An 18788-nucleotide genomic window follows, 5' to 3' on the forward strand; every position below is an offset into this window, starting at 1 on the left:
AATGTATTCATATTATATTTCAATTTATATTATAAAAATTCAAAACTAAAATATTTTCTATAAATTTCTAAAATTGAATAATATGATTTTATAAATATAAATTTTATACTTATCATATTATTATGATTTTTAATATTTTTATAATTACATAAAATGTAAATATTGTTAAATTATTATTTAACAGATGTTGCGTTTGGTAGTTTACCAGTCATAAGAATCCCGCAAACGCAACAATTTCTAACAGTTATACCAGTCGTACAAATCTCTAGAAAACGCTTAAAACCGCAACCACCCGCACCCGCAAACTCCCGTAACCGCAACCGCAACCGCTGCAGTTACACCAGTCAGGCCCTAAAAGGATGATTGGTGATAGCTGTGAATGATCCACACAGCCATAAATCTCTCTAAAGCAATAAAATCAAAGCAATCAAGCTTTATTAATAAAATCTAAAGCTACATCCCAAAATGTTTAAAAGGAAATAAATTGGCTTTAGAAATCAAATTTTCTACAGCTTTTATCAAGTGCTTTGAAAAATATCCAAAACTAAAAAAATTAAAACCAAATCAAAAATCTTACAGCCTATTTTCTAAATAAAAAAATCTAAAGCTACAGCAACAACCAATCAACCCTTAAATATTTATAAAATTACTTACTGAAATAACAGTTTACCAAAACCAAACTTACTGACTGAAATACTGGACTTTATATGGTTCATCAAAACAAAAAAAACATACAATTGTTAGGATATCCATTCTGCACTCACTTTTTTAAGTCATGGGTCAATAAACCATTGTTTTATTCTCGTAATCTTCGTAATCACTTAGAAATCTTGTGATAGGTTTTTATTTAAACTAGTGCTTGTAATGACCTTATCACCCATTTCTTAATTTTTGGTCAACCATCTTATGATAGATTTTCTCTGAGTTTAGTGCTTAGAAACCTTATCGTCTTGTGATATATTTGTCAGTGGTAAAACTACACAAGTCAAGAAAACAATTACCTGTATACGGTAGAATGTTCTTCAGTGGGGATCTTTTAAATTTTATTTTTTTAGAGCACGTATCTTATCTATTGATTTAGAATTTTATTTTTTATTTACAATTAACAAGCTATATTAGAACTACTTAAAACTGAATTAATATGACATGTTTGATTGTTTACATTAATAATAAACCAAATATAAATTTTATTTATAGCTTTTTCAATTATAGCAAAATCTTTTGAAATTTTTTTTAATGAAAATCTTACTAAAAGTTTAAATATTTATATAAAATAACACATTAATTAATTTCGTAATTAAAGATATAATATTATTAGAAATCAATGTTAATTAAAATTTATTCTAAAACAAGAAAATAAAAAATTATATATTATTTTTATAACTATAATATGTATTATATAAAAATAGAAATGAATTATGAAATTATAACAAAATTATATTAATTAGGTAAATTAACAAATTTTATTTTTGAAATTATTTTATTTAAATAAATTATAACTCATAATTAAAATGAGATAAAATTCGTCAAATATATAATATTTTTATACAAAAAATAAATTTATTAACATAGGTTAAACTTTTATGTCCACAACTATATGTTATCTCTTTATTTATTTTGAAACTCTCAATGATATATTGTTTGAAAATATTTATATACAAAAGAATAATGGTATATAATGACCTTTAGTTCATATACTATTTAAAAATATGTTATTAGGAAACTATGAAACTTTAATAATTCATTTAAAATATTAATGACAAATCAAATTTTAACTATAAGTTATTTTTATTTTAATTATAACAAAGTGTGTTGAGAAAAATCTAGAAAACATTACCAAAGTTTCAAATATAGAAAACATTTTCCAAAAGTTCAAATATTTGTTTTATAAAATAATGTATTAATGTAGTAAAAAAATTCAAATTCATGTAATCTCCTAGACTCAAAAATATTTGTGTAATTTTATAAAGTTTTCTTGAAAAATATAAAACAAATTTTAAAAAATATTTAAACTAAAAGTGATAACATTTCAAATTTTACAAAGGATAAAATCATAGATATAAAGAATACACCACGAAAGACAAACTATATATGTTTTAAAAATTAAAGTAATATATTAATTTGAAATCTTAATAAAAATATTACATCATAACATCCAAAATATCTTATATCAATAAAAATGACTATAAAATTTACTAAAATAATAGAGAAACTAGATTTTGATACGCGCTTTAAAAGCGCGGATATATTTTTTTTAGTAAAATTTAATTTAATTTGTAATTTTGATTAAAGAATAAACAATTTTAAAGTTTTCTATTTGTGTTTCAGAAAATTGTTCTATTATATAATAATTGATTTTCAAGCGGTGTTTTCATATCCAACCCAGATCTATAATTGAACCGATAAATCCAGTGTTATGTGTATAATTCAGTTTAATTTAATAAAAAGAATTGTAATTATAATCTTAGAAAAACTGGTAAAAATCTAAAAATCCGCTATTAACCTAAAATCCGATATGAGATGACCCATTGAAAACAAAAAAAATATTTTTGAAATGTTTATTAATAATTAATAATTATTAATATTATATAAAGTTGAAAAAGTAACTATTTAGACTTTAATGAGATTTGTATTATGTCATTTGAAGAAAATGAAACAATGGTAATAGGAAACTTTATTATTGATATGAAAAAATTAGCTTATTTTTTTGGTTACTATGATAAGTTTGTATTTTTATTTATATTTAGATCTAAAACTTAATTTTAAAATATTTTTTTTTTAAATTGAACATTCAAAATTGACATATAATTATTTTTTTTGATGAAATGTGAAATTTATTGATCATGGTAAAAGAATAATCATTTACAAGATGGGAAAGTAACTAAACTATAAGCTAGTAGCTATATACAGGTAAGCGCAAAGACCTATGTGTAGTCAAAAACCTCGAACCATCTTTGCATCAGACCTGCTAGATTATGGTCCGACCTGTATCTCAGAGATGTAATACGATTTCGGATGGCCTTGTCAATAATCCTAATAGCTCGCTCAACTGTGTGATAAGATCTTTGATGTCTCCGGTCATTCCTCTCCTTCCACATGTAGTAAATGCATGTCTGAAACACCATTTTGAGAAGAATCTTGTCCATACTGCTGAGGTCGTTTGTTGTGATAAAGTGTAGAGTGAGTCCCCAATCGGGGTTGATCCGAGGTCCACACAGTCGTCCTGCAAGTCTGCTCCAAACAGTGAAAGTAAAGGGACAGGCAAAAAAGATATGATCTCTTGTCTCATCCCTTTCCCCACACAACACACAGCCTTGCTGGATACCCCAAGCCCTCATACGCACTCCAGTCGATAGACGATCCTTTATAGCCAGCCATACAATAAATGCATATCTAGGGACTCCCTGTGGAAACCATACACTCTTGCACCAAGCTACCTTATCCTTCTTCACTCTGATTTGATCCCAAGTCTTACTTGATGAAAAGTGTGATCTGTAGGTGTTCTCCGCATGCTTCCAGAGCACCACATCGCTTCCATTACCATCCATTGGTACACATTCATTTTGGATATGATCATGAAGAGCGTGGAAGTGTCTGCTTCGCTGCCCCCTTATGTTCCAACTCTGATCCCGAACTGCTTCACTTACTCGAGCGTTCCTTGCGACTCCAAGGTAGTAGGTGCCCACTTCACCGGTGATATCCAAGAGTCTTCCCATCTGCAGCCAATCATCATACCAAAAGTAGGCAGTATGTCCATCATGAACCTCAAACCGGATGAATTGATATTGACATATAATTATTATGTAAAATGACATAATAATATTTTTTTAATTTTCATGTGTATATTCATATCCGATATTTAAATAATATCATAGATGAAAAATGATATTCAAACTAAATGGAAAATATATATTGCATAAAAATTAAAATTATTATCATTCACAAAATATGAAAAGTATTAATTACCATAGTTATAAAGAATATTCTATTTTTAGTTTAAATTAAATGTCAATAGAAAGACTTGTGAATATATTGAAATGCATGGCCAGAATCCTAAATTTTTAAAATAGGATCATGCTTTAATAGTATAGATATTATTTAAACAAAACAGTGTTTTCACTTATAAATCCTGAAAATATTAAAATGATATATGTTAAAGTATATAAATTTGAAACAAAGCATGTAAATATAAATTATCTTAAACATATATATTTATATATATACAAGTAAATTTTTAAAATGTATTACATGCTAAATGTATAAATCAAAGAATAAACATATTTCGGAAGAGGTTCTCTATTTGATTATTTCAGATTGTTACATAACTCGAAAATATATTCGTAAGTACATTAATTCGAAAACAAATCACATATTTAACACTAAAATAGAAATTATATATTAATAATATCAAAAATTAATATAAACAATAATATTATAAAATTACACAATATATAACACTAAAATAGAAATTATATATTTAAAATGTTTGTAATAATATTCAATAAAATTATAAATAAAAAATATACGTGCGGACGTACGGTCAAAATCTAGTTCTATTTTCATTTAACACAAATTGTTTTAATGTAACGCGCGCGCATAAAGAATCGTATTGAATACAAAATTTAAAGGATAATTTTATAAGAAAATAGTTTAACAATGAGGCAACTCAGCTAAGAAAAATAGTTCTTTTGCATATAACATCAAAACAAAGAATTGAGGTAGATCTTTTTGAAAATAAATAGAATATATTTTTTTCTAACAAAACTATATTCTGAAATGATATAGAGAAATCACAATATAAGTGATTAATTTGCTAATACATTAGTAAACTAGATTTTGATCTGCGCTTTAAAAAACGTGGAATTATTCTAAAGTTGTATAAAATATATGTTTAATTTTTATATTATTTATTTAAATTTTTTAATAGAACAAACTTTTCATCTTTGATAAGAATTTAAATGTATATAAATTTTTTACATAATATAATTAAAACTAAAGGAAATTATCTTTTACAGTTATATACTTTAGAATATTCTTTTTGAATAAAAAATCTTTTCTTCACATTGAATTTGGTAGTATATATTAAAGTTCCTTTACAAACCTTTTGTATATACTGAAATAGATATATTTGGTATGTATTGTTATTTTTACAACCGGTATTACATGTTTTTTTATAGTTGCCAAAGTTGAAACTTATAAATTAAAACAAAATATATTTTGAAAATATCTCGAAATTATGAATGCTATAGTATAGAACTTCGAAGAAGGTGATATACTAAAAACTAATCTGATATTCATGTTTAGCGTTGCACAAAGTATTTTAAAACATAAACATTTCATAAATTATAATGCAAAATGTATATTATACCCTTTCATACAAAAAATGTTTTGATTTTATACGGAAAAACATTAGAGGTATAATTGATAGTATATAATTTATCTATACTATTAAAGCAGATGACTGTTTATGAATCTATCTTTGAAATTTCTAAATAATTACAAAAATTGTCTTTACTTTTTTTCAGCATTATTTGCAACCAACCAAAAGTCATTATTTTGCAATTACATTAAAGAGTATTTGATATTATTCAGTTATTAGCCTTTTTGAAAATTTTGTTTTCTAAATGTTTGTACCATATCTTTCCAAAAAAATCTTTCACATATTAATTATTTGAAAGCATTTATTAAATGAAACCTCAAAATAAAATCAAGTTGAAATAACAAATGATTAAATCAACAAAATCATAATACGGGTCTGCCTCAACTCCTTAAGAAATAGTTTCATTTAAAATAAATACTAAATCACATAAAATAAATTTAATAAAATTATAGAAAATGTTTTGAAACGCACAAATAAATTTTTCAATACAAGAGTGTTGAAGATATAAAATTTATTTAAATTTTTAAAAATCTGTGTAAAATAAGTTTAACTTCAATTTAAATAAATAAAATCATATTACAGGTTAGAATTATTTAGAGTCTTCTAAAATTTAGTCATATTGAAAATAACAAAAATAATTCATATAAATAAATTTAAGATAAATTTCATAAAAAACTAAAATATATAATTTATCAAAAATCATAATTTTTATTATGTAAAATAATTTTCCAACAAAAAATATACCCGTCTTTTTTAAGGACGGGTCAAAATCTAGTTGTTAGTTATAACAGAGAAATAAATAGAATATATGGGAATCACGTCTTTCCAGGTAATATGTTTGTTTAGATTTAGGTAGAAATCAATTAATAATATAATTTATTAATATTACAAATGATATAGTCTTGTAATTTTTTGGAAGGGCAAAATCATTGATCTCATACTAGATTATGATCCATTTTTTCAAAAGGCGTGAATAGATATATTAATAGAAAAACATTTGAAAAATCATATAATTTGTACTAATTAAAAAGTGTCATGCTGAGTTATTGGAATGCTATTTTGCTTATGTGACGTCTTAAGACTCAATTGAAAATTTTGATAGTCCAAAACAAATTGTTAGAGAATGTTATAATATATAGCATGTCCATTATAGACAATTTATTTATCAAAAAATCGCTAGTTGCTAGGGAATGTGGCAGCTAACGAATTAAATCAAGAAAATGAGTTGCATCAATTTAGTTGTCCACTAAAACCCTTCAAAACTATGTGAAAGACTAAGGTCAAAGTAATTCGATTTTGGAAACATAGTGATAAAACCATTAAAATGGTGACCATGTTACGGTTTTGTAATAAAAATTCACTTGATGACCACATTACGGTTTTTATAAGTATAAACATGATGATAAAAGTTTTAAGCTCAAATCGATCATACTCATCATAAATTTAACATAGATTTCAGTCCACAATTACAATTATAAATGCTGAGCCAAAATATAGATAATTATATAAAGAAAACATAACTGTATGCATATTAAAAAAATCCAAACACAGATACATATTTAGTTTGTTAATACTATATATTTTTAATTTTTACTATATGAGCTCACTCTGCGCAAAGCGCATGTCTTATCCAAGTATATATTAATAGATAAACATTTTAAAAATTATAACATGTAATTTGTACTAATTAAAAAATGTTCATGATGAATTGTCACGTAACTGGAATGCTAATTTTACTTACGTGGTGACTTAAGAATCAATCGAAAATTTTGTTTGTCCAAAATTAAATTGCTAGGTAATGTTATATTATATAGTATGTTCATTATGGACCATTCATTTATCAAATTGGAAATTATAATATATTATTTCGCTAAATAAAATCCATGGAATTTCCTAGTGTGATTAAAAATATATATGGTAATTAATGATTTTAAATAATAACAATTTGTTAACAATCTGTATATTTTCTGTTATTTTTGTTTAATTATTAATTGTTAAAATAAATTACACAATTACATTAATCATATAATAAAAATTTAGATTTTTTTATATGTTTTATTTTGAATTTTTCAAAACAAGTATAAATTACTAACACTGTTAAAAATCTCACATAAACTTTTGCGATCGAGGTTTAATTGTTTTCTGTAATAAGATACAATGATTATAAAACCATATGAATAAATAATTTTATTTTAATAGGTGTCTATGTTTATATATATATATATATACGTATATCATATCGTTTAAATTAAACTATAAATCATATTAAAATACATACTTATATTTTGATATTTGCAATGAACATATATTGCAAAGTTAATTTTTAATTTTGAAAGCTTCATTTTTTTAAAATGATTATAAACTATTGAAACCACTAAACATCCCACATTAAATAACAATTCGTTGGTGTCAATTGTTTTACAAAAATCTGCAAAGAATCATAAAATCATATGAGTAGAAACATAATTTAATAAATATCCACATTAAAAGTATACTATATATCTATGTTAATATCATTAAAATTTAATTATACATCATATAGATAGATAAGATTAATTGTTTTGATATATTTACCCTAAAATGATTGGGAACAAACAAGAGTGATAGTTTGATTTATATGCGCACGTCAATTTATTACATAATAGTAACTGATTTCTTAGTTATTTAATATATATTTATTATTTTATTATTTCATAATATGGAGGATAAAATAAAATAAGTAATAAATATAAAATATTTATTCTGCACAAGGAGCATATTTTAACTTAAGTATGTATTTCTTTAATAATTTTAAATCTTAAACATTTCTAATTCTGAGGCCAAAACAAAAGAACAAAATGAAAATAAACTCCAAAATCAATATTTATATCGAACAATAACCAAAATGAAAAAAGGCGACACAAAAAGGAAAAAACAATTACAGATAGATAAGATTGACACGTGAACGTATACTTCCTATAACCATAATTAACTTTTAAATTTATCAATCATAATATAGAACCGAGCTAGCATAGTTTCATTGTAATCAAATAGTAGGCCTGAGATTCTTCAACCTCACTGCCTCCTCTACTTCTTTCATATACTCCGCCGTAACAACCTAATCCTATAAATAAAGACAAAGCAAATATAAGAGTTTGTTACGACTTTTGCTTCAGTGGAGACTAGAGCCATTTCCGGAAACAGCCCAAGTCTGAGCCAAGCTAAATTCTTTGGGACTTTGGGCAAATGGTTTTCACAGATTTACAGCAACTTATGTCCCATAAAAGTTTTGGAATTTAGCAAGCCCATGTCCAAGTCCTATTATCTGGTTAGTATAATATTGTCCATTTTGGGCATTAATATGGAAGCCCGCATGGATTTACTTTTGGATTCCTTCCAAAAAATTTCGTACTAATTAGAGTTGAAATTCTCTTTATATATTAAATTTTCTTTATCTAATTATCCAATGTGGGACTTAGTTTAATAAGGACCACACTCATCTCGTGTCTTTTTCCTTCAGCGGATCATCTTGGCATCACCTTGTACCAATAATCGCAGGGCTTCTTTTGAGAATATGTCTTCCATAACATCTCGTTCCTTTGAGAATATTCTCTCACAACATCACATGTTCTATGATCTTCTGACTAGTGTCTGACACAGACTTCATTTTCCTTTGGTCTTATTGCAGATTTTCGTCAAATCGCTATGATACTAATTGTTGGAATTTAGCGAGCCCATATTCAAGTCTTATTATTCTATTAGTACTATATTATCCACTTTGGACATAATAGGCAAGCTCGCATGGATTTACTTTTAGATTTCTTCCAAAAAATCTCGTACTAATTAAAGTTAAATTTTTCTTAATATATTATACACTCTTTATTTAATTCTCTAATGTGGAATTTAGTTTAATATTTCACATTTACTTAACATTACTGTGTCTAGAGCCACTCCAAAGAAATTAATGGACAATGATAGCCACATGACCAGTAGTTGCTCTCGGCAGAAGCCATGAAAGCATAAGCTTCCGATCCTGTATAAAATATATAAAGTTGCTATTATTGCGGTCTTGTCATCTTGTGTAGACACGTAAGAAAGACCAAAAAATGGGCTGCAAGCACAATTTTTTTGAGATTATCTTTTTAACACTTTTTTGAAAGAGATTATATAATATTTAAAATTCATCTTTTTCCTTCTCAGAGAACACAACATTTTCATAACACAACGTTTTCATAGCGTCCAAAATTGTTATCCATTTAGTTGTGTGAGTCCACACAAGAGCTGTACACTCGTTTGGTTTCGGCTCTATTATCAGTATAATGCATGACTGCCCATGGATAATGGACTTTCCACACCCACTTATTATCTTAATAAACTCCATTCCATCGACAGACGATGCATTAATATTTTGAAGATTCGATACTTATTGTCTAACCCAACAATGAACACATAACTCTTCTAAATTCTTTGACCTCACTCATACAATTCCGCGAATGACTTCCTGGTAAATTACTCATCTTTCTATTACTCCAGATAAATCACATTTATTTCTGAAGTTTTAAACGAATATGTGAAGAAAACTCACTTTTTAATATAGATAGTTAAATCAATGCTTTCATGCCTATTAACAATACACAAATCAGAATGTTACACATCTTTATTCCTTTGTTATGTTATTAAACATAAACTTGTTTCATTTTCAGGAAGAAGTATATAATCGTTGGAAAAGATCAAGAGCATGACAAGTAGCAACTTCACCGATGATGTGAGGAAAAACAATAGGGGGAAGAACCGGATATGTTGTTAAACTCAGTTACTCACCAACATCTACTTTTTTTTTAGATCTTCAAACTTCACTATAGAAACATATATCGCGTATGTATTCCTAAGTTATGCATAGGTTTACGTTTTTATATAAAATGTGCTATTCAACAACGAGGTCCATTACAAAGGGTTTACGATAGTAACGGCCCAGTAGATTGTCACAACATCATGATGCTGAGATTTCAGCTTAGATACTGTTTAGTCGTATTTACATGCCTACCTTTTCGTTAGAGGTGTCAATTAGGCGGGCCATCAATGGGTTAGACTAGTCCAATTTAGTTTGGATGGGCTATGGACGTGCCCAATTAATAAATGGTCCATGGGCTTCATAAAAATATAATTTTACAATTTATTGAAAAAACAAAAATTTAACGAAAAATCAAAACTTTGTGATTTAATAGAAAAACGTAATTTTACGATTGTAGCGGAAAACGTAATTTTACGGTTTAACGGGAAAACGTAATTTGGTTTTGGCTGAAAAATGTAATTTTACGGTTTTGACATAAAAATCATAATATTCGGTTTTGGCATAAAACATAATTTTTCGCCGAGAAAACGTGATTTTTTGATTTTGGCACGAAAACGTGATATTTTTATTTTGGGCAGAAAACACAATAACTCAATTTTGGCGGAAAATATGATTTATCGGTTTCGGCGGGAAAACGTGAATTCTCGGTTTTGGCGGGAAAATGTGATTTTTTAGTTTTGGAAAAAACGTGATTTCTCGATTTAGGCAGAAAAATGCAATTTCTCGGTTTTGGCGGAAAAACATAATTTCTCGGTTTTGGCGGAAAAACATGATTTCTCGGCTTCGGCGTAAAATGTTATTTCTCGGTTTCAGAGGAAAAAAACGATTTTCCGGTTTTGGCGGAAATACTCGATTTCTCGGTTTTGGCGGGAAAACCCGATTTCTCGATTTTGGGGAAAAATGCAATTTTCGATTTTGGTGGAAAAACACGATTTCTCGGTTTTGGCGGAAAAACATGATTTCTTGGTTTTGGCGGGAATGTGATTTCTCGGTTTCAGCAGGAAAAACGTGTTTTCTTGGTTTTTGGCAGAAAAACGCAATTTCTTGGTTTTGACGGAAAAATGTTGTTTTGACGGAAAAACGTGATTTTCAATTTTGGCGGAAAAACATAATTTTGTAACTTTGAAGAGAAAATGTATTTTCAAAACTTAAAAGAAATAAAAATAATTGATACATAGTAATGGGTGCCCATGGACATGTCTATTAGACATGGTCTCTACTGGTCTTGGGCATTTGTTTTGGACCATTATCCAATATAGACCAACCAATATTCTCCATAATTGAAATGCTCCAACTAGACAAGCCCAATTGGGCTATAAACGGACCATTTAAGAGCTCTACTTTTCGTTAGCCCGGATCATCTTTAACAGATGCATAAAATGACATTTGACCAAACGATAAGTAATTAACCAAACTAAACCAGTTGTGTAAATGTAACATAGTCTTCAACATTGATATCAATTAATTATCATTGTTTTTTCCTATCAAATAAAACTAGAATTTAACCTGCACATTCGTGCGGGTATATTTTTCATTCTATAAATATTTAACTTTGATACTATCATAAAGTTTTAAATATATGATATATATCTTAGTGTTGTGTAACATGTAACTCTTTATTCTTATTGTTTAGATTTCTTATAACTTTATTAATATAGAGATTTTTCTATACATTTACCTTTTTATTAATTGTTATTATATTTTCAGTTTTCATAATTTGAAATAATCAAATAAAAACATTCTTCAATATATGATTTTTGAAAATATATATCTGTAGAAATAAAATGTTAACATATGTTAATAACTTTATTTGTGTAAAAATATGACATGGTTAACAAATTTGAACCCGTTTCAATAGTAAATAACAAATTATTTAAATGAAAGCATTTTAAAAAATAAATAGGTTAATTTAGCAATTTAATATAATTTTATCATATTTAATTTATAGAATACTTCTATTTAATATAATTATAAATTTATAAAAATAGAAACTTTTTATTTTTTGGTTTATATTAAAATTTAATTAATATAAATTTATACTAATATTATATTACTTAATTATGAAATTAATTAATGCATTATGTAATAAAAATATTTAAAAAGCTTAGTAGTATTTTGTTAGATATTTTTTCAACAACTTTTCACATAACTAAAAATAAAATTCAAATTTATAGATAAAATTGATTATTATTGAAATTCTTATTGATTATTATGTCATGTAATAATAAAATGGATCTAGTAAGACTTTTAATGATAGATAAAAATTGTACTTTTTTTTAATAGATAAGATTTTGTTTTAATAGATAAGATAGTATCATTTGTCTTGTTTTGTTGTTGTTTTTTTGTCAAGTTTTTTTTTTCGCACAATAAGTTTTGTTTTGTTTTTGACAAAAAGATATCATTTTTTTTTTGAATGAATTGTTATTTAATCAAAGTTGTAAATCTTATATGTGGTTTGGATTTGAGATATGTTCTTCAAAAAGAGTTTGATAAGGTAAATATAGCAAATGTGTTGATGATACAAAAAAAAAAAAGATATCATTTCATTGGTTAGTTTGCAACTTTGCACCCATTCCGCTTGAGGTCACGAGCTTGTAATTGCATCAGGTCATTATTAAATCTAGACATGAATGTATGATACGACTGGTACATTTTTTTGTGGATTTTTCCTTTGACACCATTGAATACTTAAATTACTTTAAATTTCGTATTAATGAATACTTAAATTACTTTAATTTTCGTATTAATGAATACTTAAATTACTTTAATTTTCGTATTAATGTGAAACTTGTAATTGCTTACAAAACTGATTATACTTCTCGATTGAGAACTCGTAAACGGATTGAAGTCAACTCTCTTCTGGTTTCTGGGTCCACGTTATCTGTTGACTTTTTAAGAGAGGCTATCACAAGATAGATCTCCTTGTTTATGTATTACCGCTCGTTAACAAAATAAATATCATTCATTGATGTGATCATATAGATTTCAGTATACACATGTGACAATGTTCTTTATAGAAATTCATTTTCTCTTCACACCATAGAAACAATCAATAAGCCACTCTTGCAATCCGAAACCAATATACTTAAGAATGTGTATATATAATATATGCTTTATACAGTTGATGATTAATTTGGAATGATCTAGGTACACGGATCTTAGGGGCAACTAGGGTTTCTACCCGGACCACCATAATAGAAGTGACTTCCCCAAGAACCTCCACTGCCACTCTTGACATTGTAACAGTTCTCTTGATCAGTGAACACTTGAAGATTATCAGGGCTTCTCAGCTCATTTGATCCATCAACTATTTGAATGTTCTTGAAGTAACTAGCTTTGCCCCAACCTTCCCCTGCGAACCTCCCACTTCCCATCTGAGTTGTAGTGTGTTGTCCTTCCTCAGACTGCGAGTTAACCACTTCACCACCCCATTCGATCATTGATGCACTTTCTGATAAGTAAGAGAAGAGTGAAGCTGGCCAGTATCCTATTATGTACTTCTCTCCAAATTGTAACCACCAGTGTCCTTCTTTTGGATCCTGAGAAAGAAAAAAAAAACAGAAATTCCTCAAACCGAAACTAAACCAAAACCGATAGGTAGAATTAGTTTTATACCAAACATACTGAGTAAACAGAACATAACTAAAACCATGTTGTCATTAGGCTACAAATTAAAAGTAAGTTTAATTATATTATATAGTTAAACTAAGCGATACAAAATGTAGGACTCTTGTTGTTGGTTTACCTTCCAGATAAGTATGGTAATGTCATACTGAGAGTCTCCAAAGCTTGACAGAGGCGAGATTGATCCACCCATTGCAATCTCCCTATTGATTTGAACGAATCCTGAGCACAGAAGATTGTAGCAGCCTGTTCCTTGGTATGCATCACTCTGTTTTTCGCAAGGCGAGACAAAGAATAATTCTTCAATAAAAACTAAAAACACACATAGAGATAGTTGACAAATATTGAGAAAACTTACAGTCCAATAAGTGAAGAGCCTGGTGCGACTATCACCATACAACTGTGGACTTACCTGAAACACACACAAATCTTTAAATCAGAAACACAAATCTTTTCTGAAAGGCTGTTCAAGAACAGAAGTTACCTGCCAGCCAGCTTCGATACTATTAAGATCAGAATTGAAGTTTCCACCCAAAACCCAAATCTGAGCCAAGCTAAACTCATTAGGCATCTCCACGTTCGGTTTCCATACATTGATCTTCGCTTTCGCCCCGTAGAAAACTCCATCTTCCACATACATTATCGCATGCTATATATCAAATACAAAGGAGTTAGAAAAGTTGTTAACGAACACACACAACAACACTAAGGGTCAGAACTAATGCAAAATGCATGTCAGTAAATGTTACCTGATGACCATTTTGTGTAAGGACACTAGCTGGCTCATAAGATTTACGCTTAAGGATACTTTTCTGACTCTTCATACCGAACTTCTCAACGGAACTCGCTCGATAAAGATCTTGCTTTGTCGTTCTTCTGATTGGAACTGTGTTCTCTGGGCATTTCCCATTCACATGCCAAAGCTGAGATATAGCAGCACTATACTGCTGATTCTTGGTGTTTGATGAAACTTTGCTCTCGCTAAAGACACTCTCTGGGTTGACACTTGGAATCATCTATATAAACAAAACCCGTTAACATTGTCAATAAAAAAAAAAAAAAAAAACAGAGCCTTGTCGAACTGAAGAAGAAGAAGAGAAACAGTTTCAAACCTGGACAGTGTGGTTAATGAGCAGAGGATGAGCCAAAGCTGGTTGGTCGGTGATTGGGACACAATCTATTATATCTCCATCTGGGCTCTGTTCCAAAAAAACAGAGATTAGTTCACAAACTCAGCCGAAAACAGAAACTTTCTATTAAAAAAGTATTTACCTTTATGGATTTGAGAGCTGGCTTGTTGAGTCTTTTTAAGTGGGTGCGGATTTTGAGATCGGAGAAACCATTTTCGCCGGAGACGACTGAAGGAGTGAGAATCACCACCACCGTCATTACCAGAGCAAGCAAGAAGCTAACCCTTGTCATGGTCGAAGAACACACAGAAAAGGTTTAAGCTTTTCTTACACAAAGGGAGATTCTTGGCAGAAGAGAGATGAGTTTTTAATTTATTTTAGAGAGATTTTTGGAACCTCACCCTCACAAAGGACATAAATAGAGACAAGGTGAAATTTAAATTTAATTTTGTCAGAATCTTCTTTTCTGTAATAATTGCATTTTATTTTATTTTAAATAGTATCCTCTTTTCTTTTTTTTTTTTACTTTTAGCTCTATTCTTCTGACTCATTATTGGGATTTTAAACTTTGTGTTCCCGAGTTCAAACCTTTTATATACTGACATCAAAAAAGTTAAATTTATTGTAATCATAGTAACTAATTTTTTTTTGACATAATGTGTTGTATCATTGGAATGATCAAATGAACATATCTACATTATTCTTTTTGTTTTCATTATCTAATGATGCCTATTAAGATTAACAGAAAGGAAACTATGAGCAACTTTAAATGGTAATTTCTCATGTACATAAACACTTTTGCCTTATTAATGATAGTTCTCTTCTTTATTAGACATTCTTAAATTGATAGCTCTTTTCCAACATAATTTATTGCATTAACGAGATTATAATATACTCCTTCCTTTTATATAAAATATTGTTGCAAAATAAGTGTGTTTTAGTATTTCAATGCAAAATTTATTAATTTTATTTTTCAATTTATTTTTTTATTGGTTAAAATATGAGTAGGTGTTTTGGTAATGATGTTTTATATAAAAAATATGTAAAATTAAATAATTTCTTAATCTTTATGCACAAGTCTAAAATGAAATTTATTATAAAATAGAAAAAGTATTAATTTTTTTTATTTGTTTTTTTTTTCATGATCCGCTTGTTACGTAAACAAACCATATTTTATAATCCACAGTTTCTATCTATCGTATATATACTTGTAGTAGTAATTTAAACCTTTTGACATACGGTACTGATATTGGTAACAAAAAAAAAAACAATATAGAGAATATTTAAATTACTGAGTCAACTATTCAAGCAATGTTCCACTACAATACGATCACTATTTTAAAAACATTTTAGTATTTTTATAGTGTACAGATTAGAAAGAATGAGCGGTGATTGGGTAGGTGGAGTGAGAGCACCCCACAACAACGTGAAAAAACGGAGTAAAGTCAAAAACGAAGCCACTAATTGTCGAGAAATAATGTTATTAAGGAGACAAATTGACAATACATCGTCTCAAATCACAATCTCAACTCCCACACACCTTTCTTTTTCCATTCTATTACCATCTCTATTCCCTACTTTGTATTTCTCTTTTTATAAAGCCGACTCATGTCCAAGGCCACTAAATTATTATTGTCCAAAACACTTATTTGTCTAATTCTATTTAATTATACATTTCCATCAAAATGTCATATGGCATTTTTAAAAATTTTCTTAAATTATAAATTTGATGTGCACCGCCAAAATAGATATTTATGAATTATATTTTTTTAAACTAGATATTTATGAATTTGCAAGTTGCGTCTCTCTCTGTTACAAAAAAAAATTGCATCTGTCTCCCGTATAAAGACTATTTGTTATTATTAATAAATATATATCAGACAGTTTTTCTTTTAACATCAGAGACAGTTTACACACAAAAAGAAATGGTAAGGCTGGTAAGGTGATGTTCAAGAGTTAAATTTTCTATCGTGGTTTTGTAGGGAATAGAGGGTGATGAATATTCATGCTCAATAAATGATCTTTTAATTTATGAGTTTTTCGTTTAGTTCCAGGTTCAAAACTCAAACTGTGGTCATGCAGTGTCAATATATTCATGAATGGTGGCATCTCAAAAACATTTATTATAACAGCATTCCTGACAAAAGAAATTCCCTTCTTATTATTTGAAGAGACCATATAAAAATAAACATTTGTCTCATGTGTGATTTACAAGTGTGCGATTTCTTAGGTGTCATAACCACAATCCACCTCACAACTTTTTCGGAAAAACCCTCTTTAAACTAGACTAATTACATATCATGCCATTACATTTAATATATAGTATATGTTTCATTTTATACGTATTCACTAAAGACAAACAATGGAATTTAATGAGTTGCTAGATAAGGAAAAGATCAATATTGTTATGTATATTTTTATGTTTAGTAATTTACATATATAGTAGAATATATTATTTTATAATATAGATGTTTGATAATAATATTTTTATTTGCACAAAATATTATATTTAAAATCTATAACTTGATGCAATTTGATGTAATTGTACAATTCATATATTGACATATTGTTCTTTTGTAAATTTATTTTAAAATGAAATAATATACTAATTTTTTGCATTATTTTCTATGAGTTATTATTAATTTTATGATATTTTATTTAATTCAAAATTAAACTCTCATTTTTTTATTCGACTAAACTAAATAAGAGAATACTATATTTAATATATATATATAGAAAATCCCATAATTTAAGCCTAAGATTTTTTAACTAAGCAATCAACATAAATGCTAATAGACAAATAATTTTGACCATATAAATTATTAGATTCTTTGATATGGTCAAATCTCATAGTTAATATTGTTTCATATTTGTTGATTTTTATTTATAATATTTTTTTAAAATTTTAAATTATATGCTAAAGTCTGGTATTATTCGAATTAAATTTTAGCGATATTCGTTTTCTTTCAAATTGAGGTGAAATCAAGATTTGCATTAGATAACAAGAAATTAGACATGTAATCATTCAATCTATATGTGGGTAAAAACAAAATATATATGTAGTCAAGATATATATGATATTATGGAAACATAAATTTCGATATTATACTTTATACATGAATTTCGAAAGTGTCCAAAGTATAATAGAAACTAGAATCTGATATGCGCCTCCGCATGGATGTTTAATTTAATTTGTGTTCAACGTAAACTCATAAACTGCTGGTTTTATAAAAAAAAATCTCATGTATATTTTTATTTTTTGTAATTTACATATATAGTAGAATATATTATTTTATAATATAGATGTTTGATAATAATATTTTTATTTGCACAAAATATTATATTAAAAATCTATAACTTGATGCAATTTGATGTAATTGTAATATTCATATATTGACATGTTGTTCTTTTGTAAATTTATTTTAAAATAAAACAATATACTAATTTTTTAACATTAGTTTTCTATGAGTTATTTTTAATTTTGTGATATTTTATTTACGTCAAAATTAAACTCTCGGAATTTTTATATTCGACTAAACTAAATAAGAGAATACTATATATATATATAGACAATCCCTTAATTTAAGCCCAATATTTTTAACTAAGTAATCAACATAAATGCTAATAAACAAATAATTTTGACCATATAAATTATTAGATTCTTTAATTGGTCAGATCTCATAGTTAATATTGTTTCATATTTGTTGATTTTTAGTTATAATACTTTTTAAAAAATTTAAATTATATACTAAAAGTTAGGTATTATTCGGATTATTTGGCGATATAATATTCGTTTTCTTTCAAATCGAGGTGAAATTAACCC

The 18788-nt window shown here is 27.3% G+C and overlaps 1 protein-coding gene across 1 annotated transcript; it reads right to left on the reverse strand.

The window, feature by feature from the left end:
* Positions 1-13154: 13154 nt before the first annotated feature.
* Positions 13155-15375, reverse strand: LOC108843950 (uncharacterized). The gene is made up of 7 exons (XM_018617114.2): positions 15108-15375; positions 14948-15034; positions 14585-14851; positions 14320-14484; positions 14194-14247; positions 13957-14103; positions 13155-13750 (listed from the first exon to the last, which is right to left on the reverse strand). The coding sequence occupies exons 1-7, from the start codon at positions 15255-15257 to the stop codon at positions 13370-13372; spliced, it is 1251 nt and encodes a 416-aa protein (XP_018472616.1). The 5' UTR covers positions 15258-15375; the 3' UTR covers positions 13155-13369.
* Positions 15376-18788: the final 3413 nt, after the last annotated feature.

The sequence above is a fragment of the Raphanus sativus genome, chromosome 3 (genome assembly GCF_000801105.2).
Source record: "Raphanus sativus cultivar WK10039 chromosome 3, ASM80110v3, whole genome shotgun sequence".
In the NCBI taxonomy this organism is placed as follows: domain Eukaryota; kingdom Viridiplantae; phylum Streptophyta; class Magnoliopsida; order Brassicales; family Brassicaceae; genus Raphanus; species Raphanus sativus.

What these genes read in the sequence shown, in the direction of transcription:
- LOC108843950 (XM_018617114.2), bottom strand. Translation starts at nt 15,257, where the DNA reads ATGACAAGGGTTAGCTTCTTGCTTGCTCTGGTAATGACGGTGGTGGTG. An exon ending in CAGCTCTCAAATCCATAAAG is followed by an intron (nt 15,035 to 15,107) that starts GTAAATACTTTT and finishes TTTTTGGAACAG; the next exon opens with AGCCCAGATGGAGATATAAT. An exon ending in TCATTAACCACACTGTCCAG is followed by an intron (nt 14,852 to 14,947) that starts GTTTGAAACTGT and finishes TTGTTTATATAG; the next exon opens with ATGATTCCAAGTGTCAACCC.